The sequence below is a fragment of the Gopherus evgoodei genome, chromosome 4 (assembly GCF_007399415.2).
Source record: "Gopherus evgoodei ecotype Sinaloan lineage chromosome 4, rGopEvg1_v1.p, whole genome shotgun sequence".
Taxonomy (NCBI): Eukaryota; Metazoa; Chordata; order Testudines; family Testudinidae; genus Gopherus; species Gopherus evgoodei.
Genome location: NC_044325.1, coordinates 24,185,995 through 24,202,244, shown reverse-complemented (window position 1 = coordinate 24,202,244; position 16,250 = coordinate 24,185,995). Strand labels below are relative to the sequence as shown.

Here is a 16,250-nt window from a genome sequence, read left to right as displayed (position 1 = left end):
AGCTGCCCAGGAGTGATCCAGAACACTTCCATCGGTTGCATGGCACAGTGAGGCACCGGGAGAGTCTCCCCAGCCGGGAGTTCAGGCAGGCCAGACAGGACAGTCTTGTTGGACAGTGTAACAACAGAAAAACCTCCCTCTCCCAATTGCCCACCCCTTTAACAACCAGTTTTAAACCAGCTTCTAAATTTAACTGGTTCACATGAACCGGTGCAAACCGGCTCCAGCTCACCACTGCCCCCTCTGTAGAAACTAGTATATTGTTTCAAGCATTGGGTTTTATTTTACTTAAGCAAACTATCCAGTATACTGCATGTTACTGAAGATGGTTTTTAGTTTTGGTTGGGATTTTTCTAAACATCTCGTGTCCGTATCAAGACTTTATAATGGTAGGCTCAGTATCCCATATGTGTATAGAACAGGAGTAGGCAACCTATGGCATGGTGCCGAAGGCGGCACGTAAGCTGATTTTTTCAGTGGCACTCACACTGCACGGGTTCTGGCCATCGGTCTAGAGAGAGCTGCATTTTAATTTAATTTTAAACGATGCTTCTTAAACACTTTTTTTTAAAACCTTATTTACTTTACATACAACAACAATTTAGTTATATAGTACAGACTTACTGAAAGAGACCTTCTTAAAAACATTAAAATGTATTACTGTTATGCGAAACCTTAAATTAGAGTGAATAAATGAAGACTCGGCACACCACTTCTGAGCGGTTGCCGACCTCTGGTATAGAAAGTCCCTGTTCTGAAGATCTTATAGCTGGAATGGAATCCTAAGTGTCATGTACAATGCATCATAATCAATATTTCTTTCAATACAGCAATTCTGTATCTGGTTGGATAGCAGTTCACCAGAGCAGACTGTGCCATACATTTGGTCTGAAGAAAAACCTGCAAGTAAGTTCAGTTGCACTCTTACCCTGGCAATTGCCTTGCTACCAATTTAAGTCTTTACTAGAATAGACCTTACTTGAAGTCTTAGAACTTAGCACTTATGAAAACTGTAATTCTGATAGATTGAAAATGGAGGTCTTCAATCCACAAAACAATCGCAGCCTGAGTAATGACTGTGCAGCCTGTCCCTGACTCTACCCTACCATGTGGTCTTTGCCCCAAGAGGGGGCATTGTCTTGCTATCCCCCTCAGACTGCCCACAAAAGGGTGTCAGTTACTTGGCATCAGAATTTTTATGTGAGTGCAGTTTCCTTGCAAACATAAGAGGCAAATTTCAGTAGTCTCTTCAAAACACTTAAAATTGGTTCCAGTGTAGTCAGTGTGGTGCCCTGCAACAGGAACAAACTACCCTACAATCCACTGTACATAGACCTTTGAATGTGCATCTGTGCCTTTTGGTCGTTGCCAGCCTGGTCTAACTCAGCGCTCTGTAACAGCACTCTGTAAAAGGCTCTTGTTACATGTTTCCTGACCTTGCCTGGTCTCCTGCTAGAACTATTGCTACCTCTTCCCCCCAGCCTCAGCTTGTGTATTAGCATGAACTGTCTTAGTTTCAGTTAAGTGTAGATATTTGTAGGTGCCTAGAAAGAAACTAAAGCTCTGGATTGGTGAAAACTGCTTCACTTTTTCTAAATCTTTCCCATCTGTAAGAACATATGGGTCAGCACTTGCATGCAAGATTTGTTTAAAATAGGCTCAGTATGAATAGCCTTTCTTTGAGACAGCTGTTTAATTGCTATAAATCGTTACTAACCAACTTTTTTGTCTAAAGGGAGTATTTTAAGCTCACTTTTAGTAGTTGCTGTAAAACTCTTTGGCTAGGGGATCAGAATTTGCATAAACTACACTAGTTTCCCATAGTGCTTTTATCACTGGAGCATGTATAGGTTTCAAACAGTCAGTAGATCTGGACAAAATCTTAACAAGGGATACTGTCAAGCTAAATTTCTGTTGCAAATAACAGCTTAGTTATTTGCCTTAACAGTCTAGCATTCTTCATGTGTTATTACACAGTATTGCAACACTTTTTAGTTGCAGATGCTGCAGGAAAGTGTATTTCTTTGCTGAAATCTCTAGAGACTTCATGGCAACACTTTTTTTTTTAATAGGCTTTAGATTCTGTGTATGAACTCATTGTGGAAGCATCCAAAGGCGCTAATCAAATTAGGGTACTGTTGTATTAGACACTGAAAAGCTTGCAACCTCCAAAAGAGTGCTACTGTGTGTAAGCCTAATGGTCACATTGATAGATATGCCAAGGTCAGTTTAAGATAACCTTCTTGGGATAGAGTTAGTTTTGATTGTCAGAATGAAATTCACATAATGGTAATCACTGTTAATCAATCTAGAGTACTGCATTTAGCAACTTGTATCTCAGTCTTTAAAAGCTGTAGTTGTTTTGCTAAGTCTTTTTCTTTCTTCAGTTATTTGATTAACACAGTTCAAGGATTGAGAAGGAAATATCAAAATGTTGAGTTAACCTGTTAAGCTTCAGGAACAAATAATGCACTCTCTTCTTTTCTCATTTTTAGCACCCATTGGGCAGGCCATTCATCGTTTACTCTTGATCCAGGCATTCCGTCCAGATCGTCTGCTGGCCATGGCACATGCCTTTGTTTCAGCAAACCTTGGCGAATCCTTTATGTCTATTATGGAGCAGCCATTAGATCTGACACACATTGTAAATACTGAGGTAAATAACAAGAATGAAATACTTTTAAAACATGACATTGTATTGAGGGTATAAATCTCTGGTTGTGGTGGTGGCACATCAGACTGCTATGACTCGGTTTGAGCTAATGGGTGTCCATTATAGGTTTCAGCACTGAGAGAATAGGATTCCTAGGATCCTTTTTAGCTAAAACTATTGCAGTATAACATAACTTACTAGCTATGCTGAACACAGTTACTGCAATAGCATAAGGGATGAAGGGAATTGATCTTCCCCTGCAGATTTCTGAGAGATGCATAATTATCAATGTGGCTTATTCTTACTGTAATTGTGGATGTTTTGTTTAAAAATCGTGGATTATAGGTGAAACCTAATACTCCTGTACTGATGTGTTCTGTACCTGGCTATGATGCCAGTGGCCATGTTGAAGATCTTGCAGCTGAACAAAACACACAGATTACCTCTATTGCTATAGGTAAGAATATATTATCGTTAGGTTTGGCAGAACTTGACTTTCTTTTTTTTAATAATTTTTGACAGATAGTGATATTTGGTTTAAGAACACTTAAAGGTTTAAAACTTTCAGTGGAGGGAAATCATGTGGGAGATACAATTTAATGACAGACCTTGAGATTCAAAAAGCTAAAGCTTTATCACCATAACACATTTTCAACATCACTTGTCGAAATATACAAAGTAAATATCCTTAAATCTGTCTGTACATTTTTATTATTGATTTAAAAAAGTGTGTGTGCGCGCGTGCGTATGGTGAAATTAACATTTACTAATTTAAAAAAAGCAAATTGTTCTAGGCAGTTATCATGTTTTGTCTTATTTCTTACCACCTCATATAAACATAATTTAAGCCAATTCAGTTTCTAGAGCTAACCATAACCTTCTGCATGTAGGCTCTGCTGAAGGATTTAATCAAGCAGATAAGGCAATAAATACAGCAGTGAAATCTGGCAGGTATGTTCTGTCCCTCTTTTTATATCAGTAGAACTGTGTGAATAACATACGTTAGTTACTGTTCTGTTACCATATTCTTGTAGGTGGGTGATGCTAAAGAATGTCCATCTGGCTCCTGGTTGGTTGATGCAGCTAGAAAAGAAGCTGCATTCTTTACAACCTCATGCTTGCTTCAGACTTTTCCTTACAATGGAGATAAATCCCAAGGTAACTGTTTGGCTTCAACTGGCACAGCATGTGGTGTGTAATATTTGTTGTTCCGATGTCCACTACTAGAAGAATCCCACTGACCAGGGCAGCATTCCCCATGATGGCCTTAGTTTGCCAGGGAAAAGGGTGCATTTTGGAATGCATCTGCAGGAGCAGGAATAAATGTGACCAAAATCCTGCCCGGTGCTTTCTAGGGTATTGCTCACCCCATAACTAGTAATGTCAAGTGCTTTGAAAATATCCTGTCTACCTACATCTTCCTATCCTTTCCTTTTCTTAGTAGAAAGTGGGAATTGGCCCTTAGTCCTTAATTCATGTTAAAGTATATGATTCTCATGTTGTAAGTCCATACTGCTAGTAGTTTCAGTATCTTATTGCAAGAGGGAAGATACTCTGTTACAAACTTACTGTAGGTCAGGGCTCGGCAACCTCTGGCAGGTGGTTCTCTGGGGTAGGAAAAATGGGGGCTGCGGGAAGCGGCGCGGGCTGAGGGATGTGCTGGCCGTGGCTACCTGCTGCCCTCATTGGCCTGGAGCGGCAAACTGCAGATAGTGGGAGCCGTGATTGGCTGAACCTGTGGAGGCAGCAGGTAAACAAACTGGCCTGGCCTGGCCCGGTCTGGCTTATCGTTGCAAGCCACGTGCTAGAGGTTGCCGACCTCTCGTGTAGGTTAACAAACTTGTTCAAAATATCACATTCTTCGTAGAAGAGAGCAGTCTTCAGAGTGTAACTTGTGTGGATGCTCTTCTGTCCTAGGTGCCAGTGAATTTGCTACGTGCTGGTCGGATCTTTGTATTTGAACCTCCTCCTGGTGTAAAGGCAAACATGCTGAGGACATTCAGTAGTATTCCTGTGTCTAGAATATGCAAGGTGAGGTGAAGGTTTCTGTGTAGTTATGGGGGACTCAGAAACTGAAAACTGTTCATGAAAGTTTTTTTTTAACTTCATAGCTTTCAGTTGGTCTATCATACATTAAACTAATGTTATGCATTTTGATATTACTGTAAAGAAAACAGCTTTTCAGAGGGTTTTCACTTGAACCTTGATTAAAACATGCCTGGCATGTAAGGAAGCAATCTGTTAAGCTTTTTGTGATCTGATGCATTAAAACCTGGAGATACTATGTTTACTAAACATTTGACATTCACCAGCACTGTAGCAAACCAGGTTTCTATTTTAATAAATTCTGATCACTTTGGTTTTAGTGTGGAGAAATAATGCATTTTCTTTTTCCCATCCTAGTCTCCAAATGAACGTGCTCGTTTATATTTCCTCCTTGCCTGGTTCCATGCCATCATTCAAGAACGTTTGCGATATGCTCCCCTGGGCTGGTCCAAGAAATATGAATTTGGTGAATCTGATCTGAGATCTGCCTGCGACACAATAGATACATGGCTGGATGATACAGCAAAAGTAATTGAATTTTTTGCTCTTTCATAATCTTGGTTTAAATACCAAGTAACATTTGGATTACTTTTGATAATCTTGGTTTAAATACCAAGTAACATTTGGATTACTTGTGGTTACTGTTCAACGAAGGGCAGATTAATCTGAAACACTGACGAGATTAGTTGAAAGCAAGCAATATCCAAAACAAAATATCAAACTGTTTATTTTTTTTGGCTTTCATTAAACCATCCAAACTCCATTTCCCTATTTTTCAGGGGAATCTTCACATTCTAATTAAATTGTCTTTACTGTCAGGGCCGCCAGAATATTTCACCAGATAAGATCCCCTGGTCTGCTCTGAAGACATTGATGGCACAGTCCATTTATGGAGGTCGCATTGATAATGAATTTGATCAGCGTCTGCTAAACACTTTCCTGGAGCGTTTGTTTACCACTTTGAGCTTTGATAGTGAATTCAAACTGGCTTGCAAGGTTGATGGACATAAAGATATTCAAATGCCAGATGGAATCAGGTATTTTTTCTGCCTCAAATTTCAGTTGGTCTCATCTTAGTTGCTTGCTTTCCTTCTGAGAAGCTGGACTCTAAGTTGTATTTTTTGCATTGGTATTTAACCATGCAATGTATTCCTGATCACCTATTAAAATGCATAAGATTATGGTTAATTAACTTAGTTCAATTTACTGCTACAACTTTCACTTGCAGGCGTGAAGAATTTGTCCAATGGGTTGAGTTGCTGCCAGATACACAAACCCCATCTTGGCTTGGTTTACCAAACAATGCAGAAAAAGTTCTTCTCACCACACAGGGTAACATTTGTATTTGACTTTCTTGTGTGCTTACAGGTTATGTAAACTCCAAACTCTTTTATTTTAAATGTTCAAAACAGATGAGACTCAAAAATACTTGTGTAACACTAAATAGTAAAGTTACAAGTATCTCAATGTGAATTAACTATATCAGCCTCCACAAAATAACTAATAAATATCTATGAAGTCTTAAGGTTAAAAGTAACTTGCTTAGAATTTCATCAATAGACAGGAAGATACTACACAAGTGAGACTGACTTTTAGTTCTAGTCCTAAGGAAGGTTACTTATGTTAAATAGTATACTTAAGAATTATTTTTAAATAAGCAGCAATCACAGAAGTGTTGCATGTAATGCACTAATGCATCTTTAAAACTTTCCTTGTACTGATATCCCAACGCTTTTTTTTAGCTTTGTTTCCTTTTATTCTTTGGTTCAGGTATTGATATGATCAGTAAAATGCTGAAAATGCAGATGCTAGAGGATGAGGATGATCTAGCTTATGCAGAAACTGAGAAGAAGGCAAGAACAGATTCAACTTCAGATGGGCGTCCATCCTGGATGAGAACACTGCACACCACAGCCTCCAACTGGTTCCATCTTATCCCACAAACTCTAAATCATCTAAAACGAACAGTGGAAAATATTAAGGTGATTAAGATTTCCAAATACACATTTTGGTCTGTAACAGAGTAGGGGTTATGCAAATGTGGGTGAGGTATCCTACTCGATTGCAGCCTGAAAATGGTCTCTCTGGTTCCAAGTACTATAGCAGACTTTGAAACAAGACATTGTTTCCTTTTCTTTGCCGCAATTCAGTTTAAGAAATTATGACAGAGTAACACTTCCATTTGGTTGGGAAGGTATCATGTAGAAGAGTTTTTATTTCTAGTCTCTTGCTTCCTAAGCCAGGGGTGCTGTAAGTGCAGCATCATAGACACCACATGTCTGATCACTCAAGTGAACTGAAGTGTATGTTGGCTCAGTGGTAATATCACTGGTTGGTCCTCATTGGAAAGCCGGGTGGTAGCTAATACTGAGGCTTCTGCTAATTGTAAGTGGGGACTAATCATGAAAGGGAGACACAAAGCTCTGAGGGCTAATATGAGACAGGTTGTTTTACAATCAAGAGTTTATGGAAAGTCTGTTTCTAAATTGTTGAATAATCCACGTCTGAATTATATATTAAACTTCTCAGTTTAGATCATGTTATGGACTTGCTCTGGACATAGATGCAGAAAGGAATAGGAATTTGTAGTAATCAGGACAAACTGCAGCAGGCAGCTTGCACACTGGTTGCCACCTGCAGTTGGTGTCAGTAGGAAAAGAAATACTTGCTTCTATTCTCAAACTACTATCTGTGAGGCAGCTGTGTCTTTGGGGTGGGTGGAGAAAATGACTGCATTGTAAAAAACACATTATGGTGAGGCTGTAACAGTTGATGATGCACGTGGGATTTGGGCAGCCAACTAGTGCTCTTCAGTGTTGCAGGGGCTACGGTTAGTTTTCCCACCAGAAGATGCTCATCTTGTTGTTTCCTCATTTTTCTTGCTTAAATAAGGATCCGTTGTTCCGATTCTTTGAGAGAGAGGTGAAAATGGGGGCCAAATTACTTCAGGATGTCCGTCAGGATCTTGCAGATGTGGTTCAGGTTTGTGAAGGCAAGAAGAAACAGACCAACTACTTGCGTACACTAATAAATGAATTGGTGAAAGGTATGTGACTTCAAACAGGCTTCTCTTTTTAGAATGCTTTGCCAGTAATCCTATTACATCAGTTGATGTCGTCTCATTTCCAGCACTGACCAGGTAAAAGAAACACCACTGTTCTTGCCTAATACAAAATTCTGAAAGTCAAAATGGTGAGGTTGGTCCTGTGATAGATAGATATATGCACTGCAGTATTGCCAACCTAAGCGTTCACATAGCATGAGATTTGAAAAAACAAAAAAATTGAATTCTTAAGCCACTCAGACTAGGTTTTTTGCCTTTGGGGTTTGCTTGGATTGTGGTTTTTTTAACCTTGTGTTGCAACTGTGGGAGCTAAAAACCATTAAAATGAAAGATGAAACTTTCATGTTACCATCCAGGAGCTGGAGATTTAAGTAAGACATCTATGTTGTGTGTCTTGGAAAGGAATTGAGAGTTGTCAGCACTAAAACTGAGACTTGTATCAAAAAATAAGATTTTGCTGAGGTTTGAAACAAACAACTGGAGCCTGGTGTTATTGACTATAAACAAGTTTCAATCTAAACCTTAATTTTGTTACAAGTGAGTGCTTAAAACTTACCAGAGGAACGCCAGAAGTTACCCTGGCTTTATTTTCTCTGCTCATACATTTGTCAGTATGATGAAAAGGGGACATTTTTGTACCAATCCAGTGGAATATACTGGTGGTTGAGATACCAATTTAAGCAGAACTATTGTACAGTGAATTAATAAAATATTTTTGTCTTGTGACCTGACAACAAAGGTGGGGGTACCCTGTGCACTAGCTCCTGGAAATTGGTGTCTTGTTGCAAAAGGCTTAATTCTAAAATTAGCTGTGATGTATTTTGCAACCTGATGTTATTGCTAATGAACTTACTAATGAATGTCTTCCAGGATTTGTTAGTAATTCAGACAGTAACTGCTGTTTAAATATTGATCTGCAGAACACATTTTAGAAAACTGGGTAGCTTTCTATGTCATGAAATTCTGTCTTTCAGTTCATTTACACTTGTAGTCTGGTCCCAGTTAGATTAGAACCCCATTGTGCTTGGTGGTATAAAAAAAAAATCTGTAAAACACAGTAATAGCAAAGTGGCTGCCGCTGAAAGGGTAAAATTGCATTTGGAAATAGTGTGTTATACAGCTCGTACCCATACAGAGCTCTTATCTTGGATATGTCTTCTCTAGGTATTCTGCCTCGTAGCTGGTCTCATTACACTGTACCTGCTGGCATGACTGTTATTCAGTGGGTGTCTGACTTCAGTGAACGCATTAAACAACTACAGAATATTTCCCAGGCAGCTGCTTCTGGTGGAGCAAAAGAACTAAAGGTATCAATCTTGCGTTGTATTGTCTTTTTTCTCATTAAAGGCTTTTCTGAAATTCTGAGAAATCAACAAGTATTCAACTCTTCTGAAACTGCTAATTCTTTCCTATAAAACTGACTTGAGGATTCATAAAATTGTTTCTACATGTATATTTTAGTAGGAAACTAACCCTTTGAGGGTAAATCTTCATCTGAGGAAACATGCCATACGTAGTTTGCAAGAGGGTCCATATTTTAGTGCAACTCCTTGTTTAAATAGATATTGAATGTAGCTAAGTGCCATTGCAGTAGATTCTATAGAAATTTCTAAAATGTACAACTCTTTTCACAGAATATCCATGTGTGCCTGGGTGGCTTGTTTGTACCCGAGGCTTATATTACTGCTACAAGACAATATGTGGCTCAAGCAAACAGCTGGTCCCTGGAAGAACTTTGTCTAGAAGTCAATGTTACAACTACTCAGAATGCAGTCCTGGATGCTTGCAGTTTTGGAGTCACAGGTTAGCTGATGTGCTTTTTACAAGGTGGAAGGAAGGAAATAGGTGTTATTAGCCCTTAACACTGGGAATTTTTCTTCTATAAAAATGCTGGGACAGACCATATCAAATACGTAACACCAAGGGGAGTTAACAAACACAGTGACAGTTTGATTGCAGTTGCACTAGACATAGCATTGGAAGTTAATTTCCATGGGGGATTCTGCATTATTTAAAAACATGTTAATGGAAAACCTTAATGTCAGTGCATAGTGGTTGAGAATCCTTTTGAATGAACATTGTCAGTAGTAATACAATATGGATAAATGCAAATAACATTAGTCACAATGTTAGAGTAGTGCTCTGGTGGCTTTCTTTTATTCCTCTAATAGCCTTCACTGTTACCTTTTCTGGAGTATTTTTTCATCTGTATAAATTAGGTCTCCCATTTTCACAGTAGGTCTAAATATCAATGACCACACTTTAGATGGGTGAATCTACCTCTGGACTTCAAAGTGGAGTGGAAAGGAAACTTCCTTTAAATGTGTATATGCTTCCCTTTCAGGAAAGACCTCACATTTTCATACTTCTTAACTCATAGGTTTGAAGCTTCAGGGAGCTACATGCAGTAACAATAAACTGTCCCTTTCAAACGCTATATCAACAATATTGCCCATAACGCAGCTTCGCTGGATCAAGCAGACAAATGCAGATAAAAAGGCTAATGTGGTAAGTAATGTGGAGACAAATGTTTTGTCATTCTGACACTCCTTTCAGTAGTGGTTCATCAGCTTTAAATTCTTTCTCTGGTGCCCTAGAATAAAAATGGGGAAATACCTGCTTCCATCTCATTAGACTTGGGTCTGTCTACACTATGAGTTTCTCAAATTTAGCAGTGTTAAACCGAATTAACCCTGCACCCGTCCACACAACGAAGCCCTTTACTTCGATATAAAGGGCTCTTAATGTCGATATCTGTACTCCTCCCCAGCGAGGGGAATAGCACTGAAATTGGTATTGCCACTTCGAATTAGGGTTAGTATGGCTGCAATTCGATGGTATTGGCCTGCGGGAGTTATCCCACAGTGCACCATTGTGATCTCTCTGGACAGCAATCTGAACTCGGATGCACTGGCCAGGTAGAGAGGAAAAGCCCTGTGAACTTTTGAGTTTCATTTCCTGTGGTTGCCCAGCATGGATCAGCACAGGTGACCATGCAGTCCCAGAGTCAAAAAAGAGCTTCAGCATGGACCATATGGGAGATCCTGAATCTCATCTCTGTATGGGGAGATGAATCTGTTCTATCAGAACTCCGTTCCAAAAGACGAAATGCCAACATTTGAAAAAATCTCCAAGGCCGTGATGGACAGAGGTCACAACAGGGACTCAACACAGTGCTGCATGAAACTTAAGGACCTGAGACAAGCGTACCAGAAAGCCAAAGAATCAAATGGATGCTCACAGAGGGAAGGGCGACTGACGACTGTAGCTATCCCACAGTTCCTGCATTCTCTGAAAACCATTTGAATTCTGGGCTGAGCTCCTAAAGCCTGAAGGGTCAAAAATGTGTTGTCAGGGGTGGTTAAGGGTATATGTCAGCCCCCCCTTCTTCCCCCCCCCACCCGTGAATGCAAAGGGGAAAAAATCGTTTCTCGCCTTTTTTCAATGTCATCGTATGTCTACGAGATGCTGCTGGCAGACGCGGTGCTGCAACGCTACACAGGGAAAACAGTGCAAAATGATTGTCTGCTGTTGCTTTCACGGAGGGAGGATTGACTGACGACATTTACCCAGAATCACCTGTGACACTGTTTTTGCCCCATCATGCATTGGGATCTCAATCCAGAATTCCAATGGGTGGGGGAGACTGCGGGAATTATGGGATAGCTACCCACAGTGCAATGATCTGGAAGTCGATCCTAGCCTCGGTACACCGCCGAATTAATGTGCTTAGTGTGGCCGCATGCACTTGGCTTTATATGATCTGCTTCCAAAAATCGGTTTCTGTAAAATTGGAATAATCCCGTAGTATAGACATACCCTTACATTTTGTGGTACCACAGATGTTCCTTTCCAATGTGAGTTTTCAAACTGGAGTTATCCTCGGAGTCTTGCAAACAGATTTAGTGTTGCTACCACCCTTCTTCCTTTGTGGCTAGCAAGAAGTGTCAAGAAATTTTCAACTTGTGTAGCATTGGGTCCTGGAAAGTCTGAACACCACCTTAGAAATGTATTATAAAAAGTAAACTTTAGCCTGGCAGGCTGGGAGTTCTGTCTTAGGAGTACAGTTGATCTTGGGTGGGGGAGGATGGGCAAAGTTCAATATGGAATGTCTCTATTCATAATTTCCAGTGGTGGGGATCTTTGCTCTCTCTGACTTTTATCTTGCATTCAGCTGTCTTGTCCACATTTTAATAAATGCCTAACTTCTTTTCCAGGTTACATTACCAGTTTATCTGAACTTCACCCGTGCTGATCTGATCTTCACTGTTGACTTTGAAATAGCCACCAAGGAAGATCCTCGCAGTTTCTATGAACGTGGTGTTGCAGTCCTCTGCACAGAGTAACAAAATAACGCTTTCTAACTGGTAAATTCCGTGTCTTTAATCTAGTCTACAGTGTTAAGTTTTAACTTCCAAGGCATGGTTAAGTTGTCTTGCTAGAGGCTGGGCTTCTTACCAGGGTTTCTGGTGATACTGATGGTTTGAGGAGGAATTGGATGTGATTTTTAGATGGCTGTAGTTACATGTGGTAATGTCTGGTAGTTCTTACTACATTAAATAAATTCTATAGCATGATTTGTGGCTCTTTATTTCATTTCTAAAAGCTTTGTTCTTGCCATGACTTGCTCTAAAGAATTACTTCCATTAATGCTTTTAAATGTTCAGGGAATGGAGAATGATGGTGAAACATTACCCAGGTCTTCAATAATGAATGATGCTAACCTACTAAGAAACAAGTGCCATAAATGGTAAAACTGAACTTGCAGATCTCCTGTATAAATCACCAGTAACCAGAAAAGTCAGAATTAATTCAGTGGAACAAGTTGAAATTGAGTAAACACTAGTTTTCAAAAGGAAGAGAAGGGAGATGTCTCGCCAGTATTACTGTTACACAGGAGCGATGAACTGCACACACTGCTTAATCTACATGGAATAGATTTGAACCACCTACATTCTTAAGTGAGAACTACTCTGTACGCAGAATGCTAACTTTCAGAAGAGTTTCATCACCTCCAGTGATACTTCCTCACACATGCCCACAGTGCTGGCTACTGTAACTTTCCGTTAATATAAACATGCCTGCAGACACTTGAATTTAGATCCACTTGGCTCTTTTTTAATGGGGTGTTTCCATCTCTGAGAGCAGCATCAGTGACATAAGCTAATAGCTCTTCCAAACTTATTATGGCAAATACCTTGAGGTGTCTCTTCTGATTGCCTACGCTAAAGAATGGTTTTATTCTGTTCATTCCTTAAAGGGACATTTAAAACTGGCAGACCCAAAAATCTGACCCACCCGACCAAATAGCTTTTGGTTACACAATAGTTGCTAACATTTTAAACTCTCTGGTGCTCTCAAAATACAGCTTTACTAGATTTTTACTTGTTTGGCTCCTTTATCTTCAGAAATTTCTAGGGCAGCAAAACAGCCTGCAATTTCTGAATACTGTCTCACTTGATTGATGATCCTCATGCACAAATAGTTCTGAACATGAATGTTGTCTCTAACATTCCTTCCAGTGAAGTGCATCACTTGTTTGTGCCTTTAAAGCTTACTAAAACACCCCTAAGCTTTCTAAAAGCCTCATCAAATGAGACTGGTATTTGGACTGCATGTGGCAACATTCTGGAGTATCCATCTAAACTTCTTGTGCTATTCAGGTAATTGGACTATCAAATGCAGAATAAAATTTGCATTAATAGAGCTTTGCTGTTCTGTGTTCCCATTTGGCATTTGAGACCTCTGAACTCCTGTACACAGGGAAACATGGGTCTTAGATGGGCTGATCATGTGGCTGTAAGAACTCAATGAGCCATGCTTACACAGAGGAACATAGGCAGGAGTGTACTTGTGGGGGAGGGCGGGAAGCACAACCTGTGCTGTATTGGGAAACTGTAGCTCTTAGACTGATGGCACCACATGGCTTGTGAATCTGTGGCAACAGTACAAGAAGCCTGTCATTGACCAGCAGCCTGATCCTTGGAGTGGGTGGGGGGGGGCAGGTGTCTTCCATTGGGAGGATGGGTAGTATCAGCTTTTGGCAGAGGCTCACTAAGATTCTTATGTGAGGACCTCTGAGCCCTGCTGCCTTGAGGGAGGAATGAAGAAAGTGGCAACTTTCTCCAGAATGCCAGACTTAGAACAAATTACAGGGGGATGACTGAGCTGAAACTCTTTAAAGCAGTGCTCATCAACTGAATCATAAAAGATTCTAGAGCTCCAATTAAAAAAAGGCTTTCAGAGAGGTTCTGTAGGTAGTCTCTCAGCTTCCACTCAAATAGCTGAGTTGTGCATTCACACCTGCCATGATATAGACCCCTAAACTACATGTGAAAGATGCTTGTTGTATACTTACACTGATCCTTGCTGCAAGTTAAATGCAGGCCTTGTATAGATAACTAATGAATTTCAGACCACTTGACAGTATATTAAAGGCTATCCACAAATTAGTTCTAAAGAGTATTACCCTGCATTTTCACAGGCTGATTAAATATGGATCTTAAACTGTTTTGAAGAGCTCTTACCTTATGTATGGGTAAAGATGGACCAACATGTATTTTATACAATCTTCATCTTCTACATGGATACGATATATAGTTCAATTTTTACCACATCTGTGTTATGGTTACAACTGGTATATTGCAGATGTTTTTTATCTTAGTTTAGAGTGTGGAGAACAAGTGTCTACCCTAAAAACCACCCTGCTAACCACTACTAGTTCCTATTTGTTTTTAGCAGTCTCAGCAGGAAAGCCAAATCTCACTGAACATGGAGACAGTATCTATGACCCCTCATCACTGGTCATCCTACAGGACAGGCCTGAGGCATAGTGGGGGCAATGCAGGGAAGCTTGTTCTCTTTCTGCCAACCAAGGTCAAATACAAATAAAACACACACACCTTTTTCTAAAGTGGGTTGTAGTTTTGAAATCTGTCCAAAGGAAATAGCCCGTAAACCTAGATTATTGAAATAGGTTTGGAGCCTCGGAAAGAAGCACTTACACAAGACAGGAGTAAGGAACTGGAGGCATGGGCTGATTTAAGTCATTTTTACAAAGGTCATTTGTGTGTTTAAGAGAGCATGCCTGAAGAGGGCAAATATTAAGAATAATTATTTAGGGTAGTGCTAGAGGCAGTGAAATGGAAAATAATTTAAACTGTGAGGAAAAGCTTCCACCCTGAAATATATATATAGTCTCATGCAGTTGCTGAAGTAAAATCAAAGGGTGGGGGAAGTTAAGCCCTCTGACACTATTATAGACATGAAATGCAGGAGAGATGGAAGGAGATTGGGTTACTTCCCTGCCCTGATTGATACAGCTGGGCTTGCAGGTGTCTAATGACCCTGAAAGTGAGAACCATAAATCTTTTTTTACTCACTGCTATCAATGTTACATGCACTTCTTCTAACATTTACAGCAAAAAATAATCATCAGGAAAAAGCTGAGATGTTTAATGCCAGCACTATTGGCCTCCTGAGCCCATTCCTATTCTACAGGGCTGGATAGGGGATCTGAATTTTTTCTGTTTAACATGAGGCTAGGATTTGGTAAAGCTAGACACTGATCTATGCTATGAAGAATCCTCTAGCATTTTAAGCTTAAATAATGTTTACCACACACTTTGTGGGGGTTTCAGACATTATGCCCCAGCTTTGGACTTGGGCAGGTTGAAGGGCTGGACCATGAGGTCCAGATTTCAACAGTGTTTGTTCACTGTCTCCAGTATCAGCTTACTAGCAGTTGTAGAAATAAATCCCAGTGAGATAGAGCATAGAAAGTCTTTTTCCACCTCTAATTTGTCTGAGATGAAATCTAGAGAGCAAAGTTAACTGTGTCCAAAAAGTTTTTACAGAAGAATTGAAAACATCAAGGAATTTAGGAAAAAAATTGATGTATCCCTGACTAAAGAACAGGGCTTATGCTGCTATGGAGTTACTCTACAGCTGTAGTGGGAGGCACTAGCCTTGTGCCAGTTTAGTGTAGGCTTTGGGCTACTGAATCAGTTGTAGTAAAATAATTAATTGTTGGTGTTTCCAAACAAAGCTCCAGTGGGGTGCATACAGCCTAATGATCACTGTTTTATAGTTACACTGCCATTGATTATAATGCCCGGGAAGAAAAACTAGCAAAACCATTTTTATTCCCAGCAAATTTCAGCATAGCAGAATAGTCATCCTCCAGCACATCAAAGCTGTAACTTAGTTTTCCTTAAGCACAAGAGTTTACTAAAAAAAAACTAAACCTTCATTCTCTCTTGCTTCCATTCTGAACTTGGTGAACACAAAAATTAAATGATTTTACATTGTAGCCACTCATTAAATATAAAGTATTCTTCCGCCTCTTCCACTATGGAAATCCATACTAGCAACATACATGCTCTAGCACACGAGTGAGTCTTTGGAGGATTTTTAAGGAAGGTGGAACTTTCATAACTTAAGACACAAAGGTTTTAAGTGATGATGTTCAGTAGAACACTTGCTGTA

General features: G+C 39.8%; 1 protein-coding gene across 2 annotated transcripts in view; it reads left to right on the top strand.

Moving 5' to 3' along the window:
• DYNC1H1 (dynein cytoplasmic 1 heavy chain 1) overlaps positions 1-12,340 on the top strand; it is a 73,051-nt gene extending 60,711 nt beyond the window's left edge. For both annotated transcript variants that reach the window (XM_030558735.1, XM_030558734.1), the window contains exons 64-78: positions 831-906; positions 2,496-2,656; positions 2,999-3,110; positions 3,544-3,604; positions 3,688-3,811; positions 4,571-4,684; positions 5,057-5,227; positions 5,519-5,736; positions 5,928-6,031; positions 6,470-6,681; positions 7,592-7,745; positions 8,928-9,070; positions 9,398-9,566; positions 10,144-10,271; positions 11,981-12,340. In XM_030558735.1, the coding sequence (XP_030414595.1) occupies positions 831-906; positions 2,496-2,656; positions 2,999-3,110; positions 3,544-3,604; positions 3,688-3,811; positions 4,571-4,684; positions 5,057-5,227; positions 5,519-5,736; positions 5,928-6,031; positions 6,470-6,681; positions 7,592-7,745; positions 8,928-9,070; positions 9,398-9,566; positions 10,144-10,271; positions 11,981-12,109 (2,076 nt within the window). In that variant the 3' untranslated portion in view covers positions 12,110-12,340. The remainder of the gene's footprint in view (positions 1-830; positions 907-2,495; positions 2,657-2,998; positions 3,111-3,543; positions 3,605-3,687; positions 3,812-4,570; positions 4,685-5,056; positions 5,228-5,518; positions 5,737-5,927; positions 6,032-6,469; positions 6,682-7,591; positions 7,746-8,927; positions 9,071-9,397; positions 9,567-10,143; positions 10,272-11,980) is intronic.
• Positions 12,341-16,250: the final 3,910 nt, after the last annotated feature.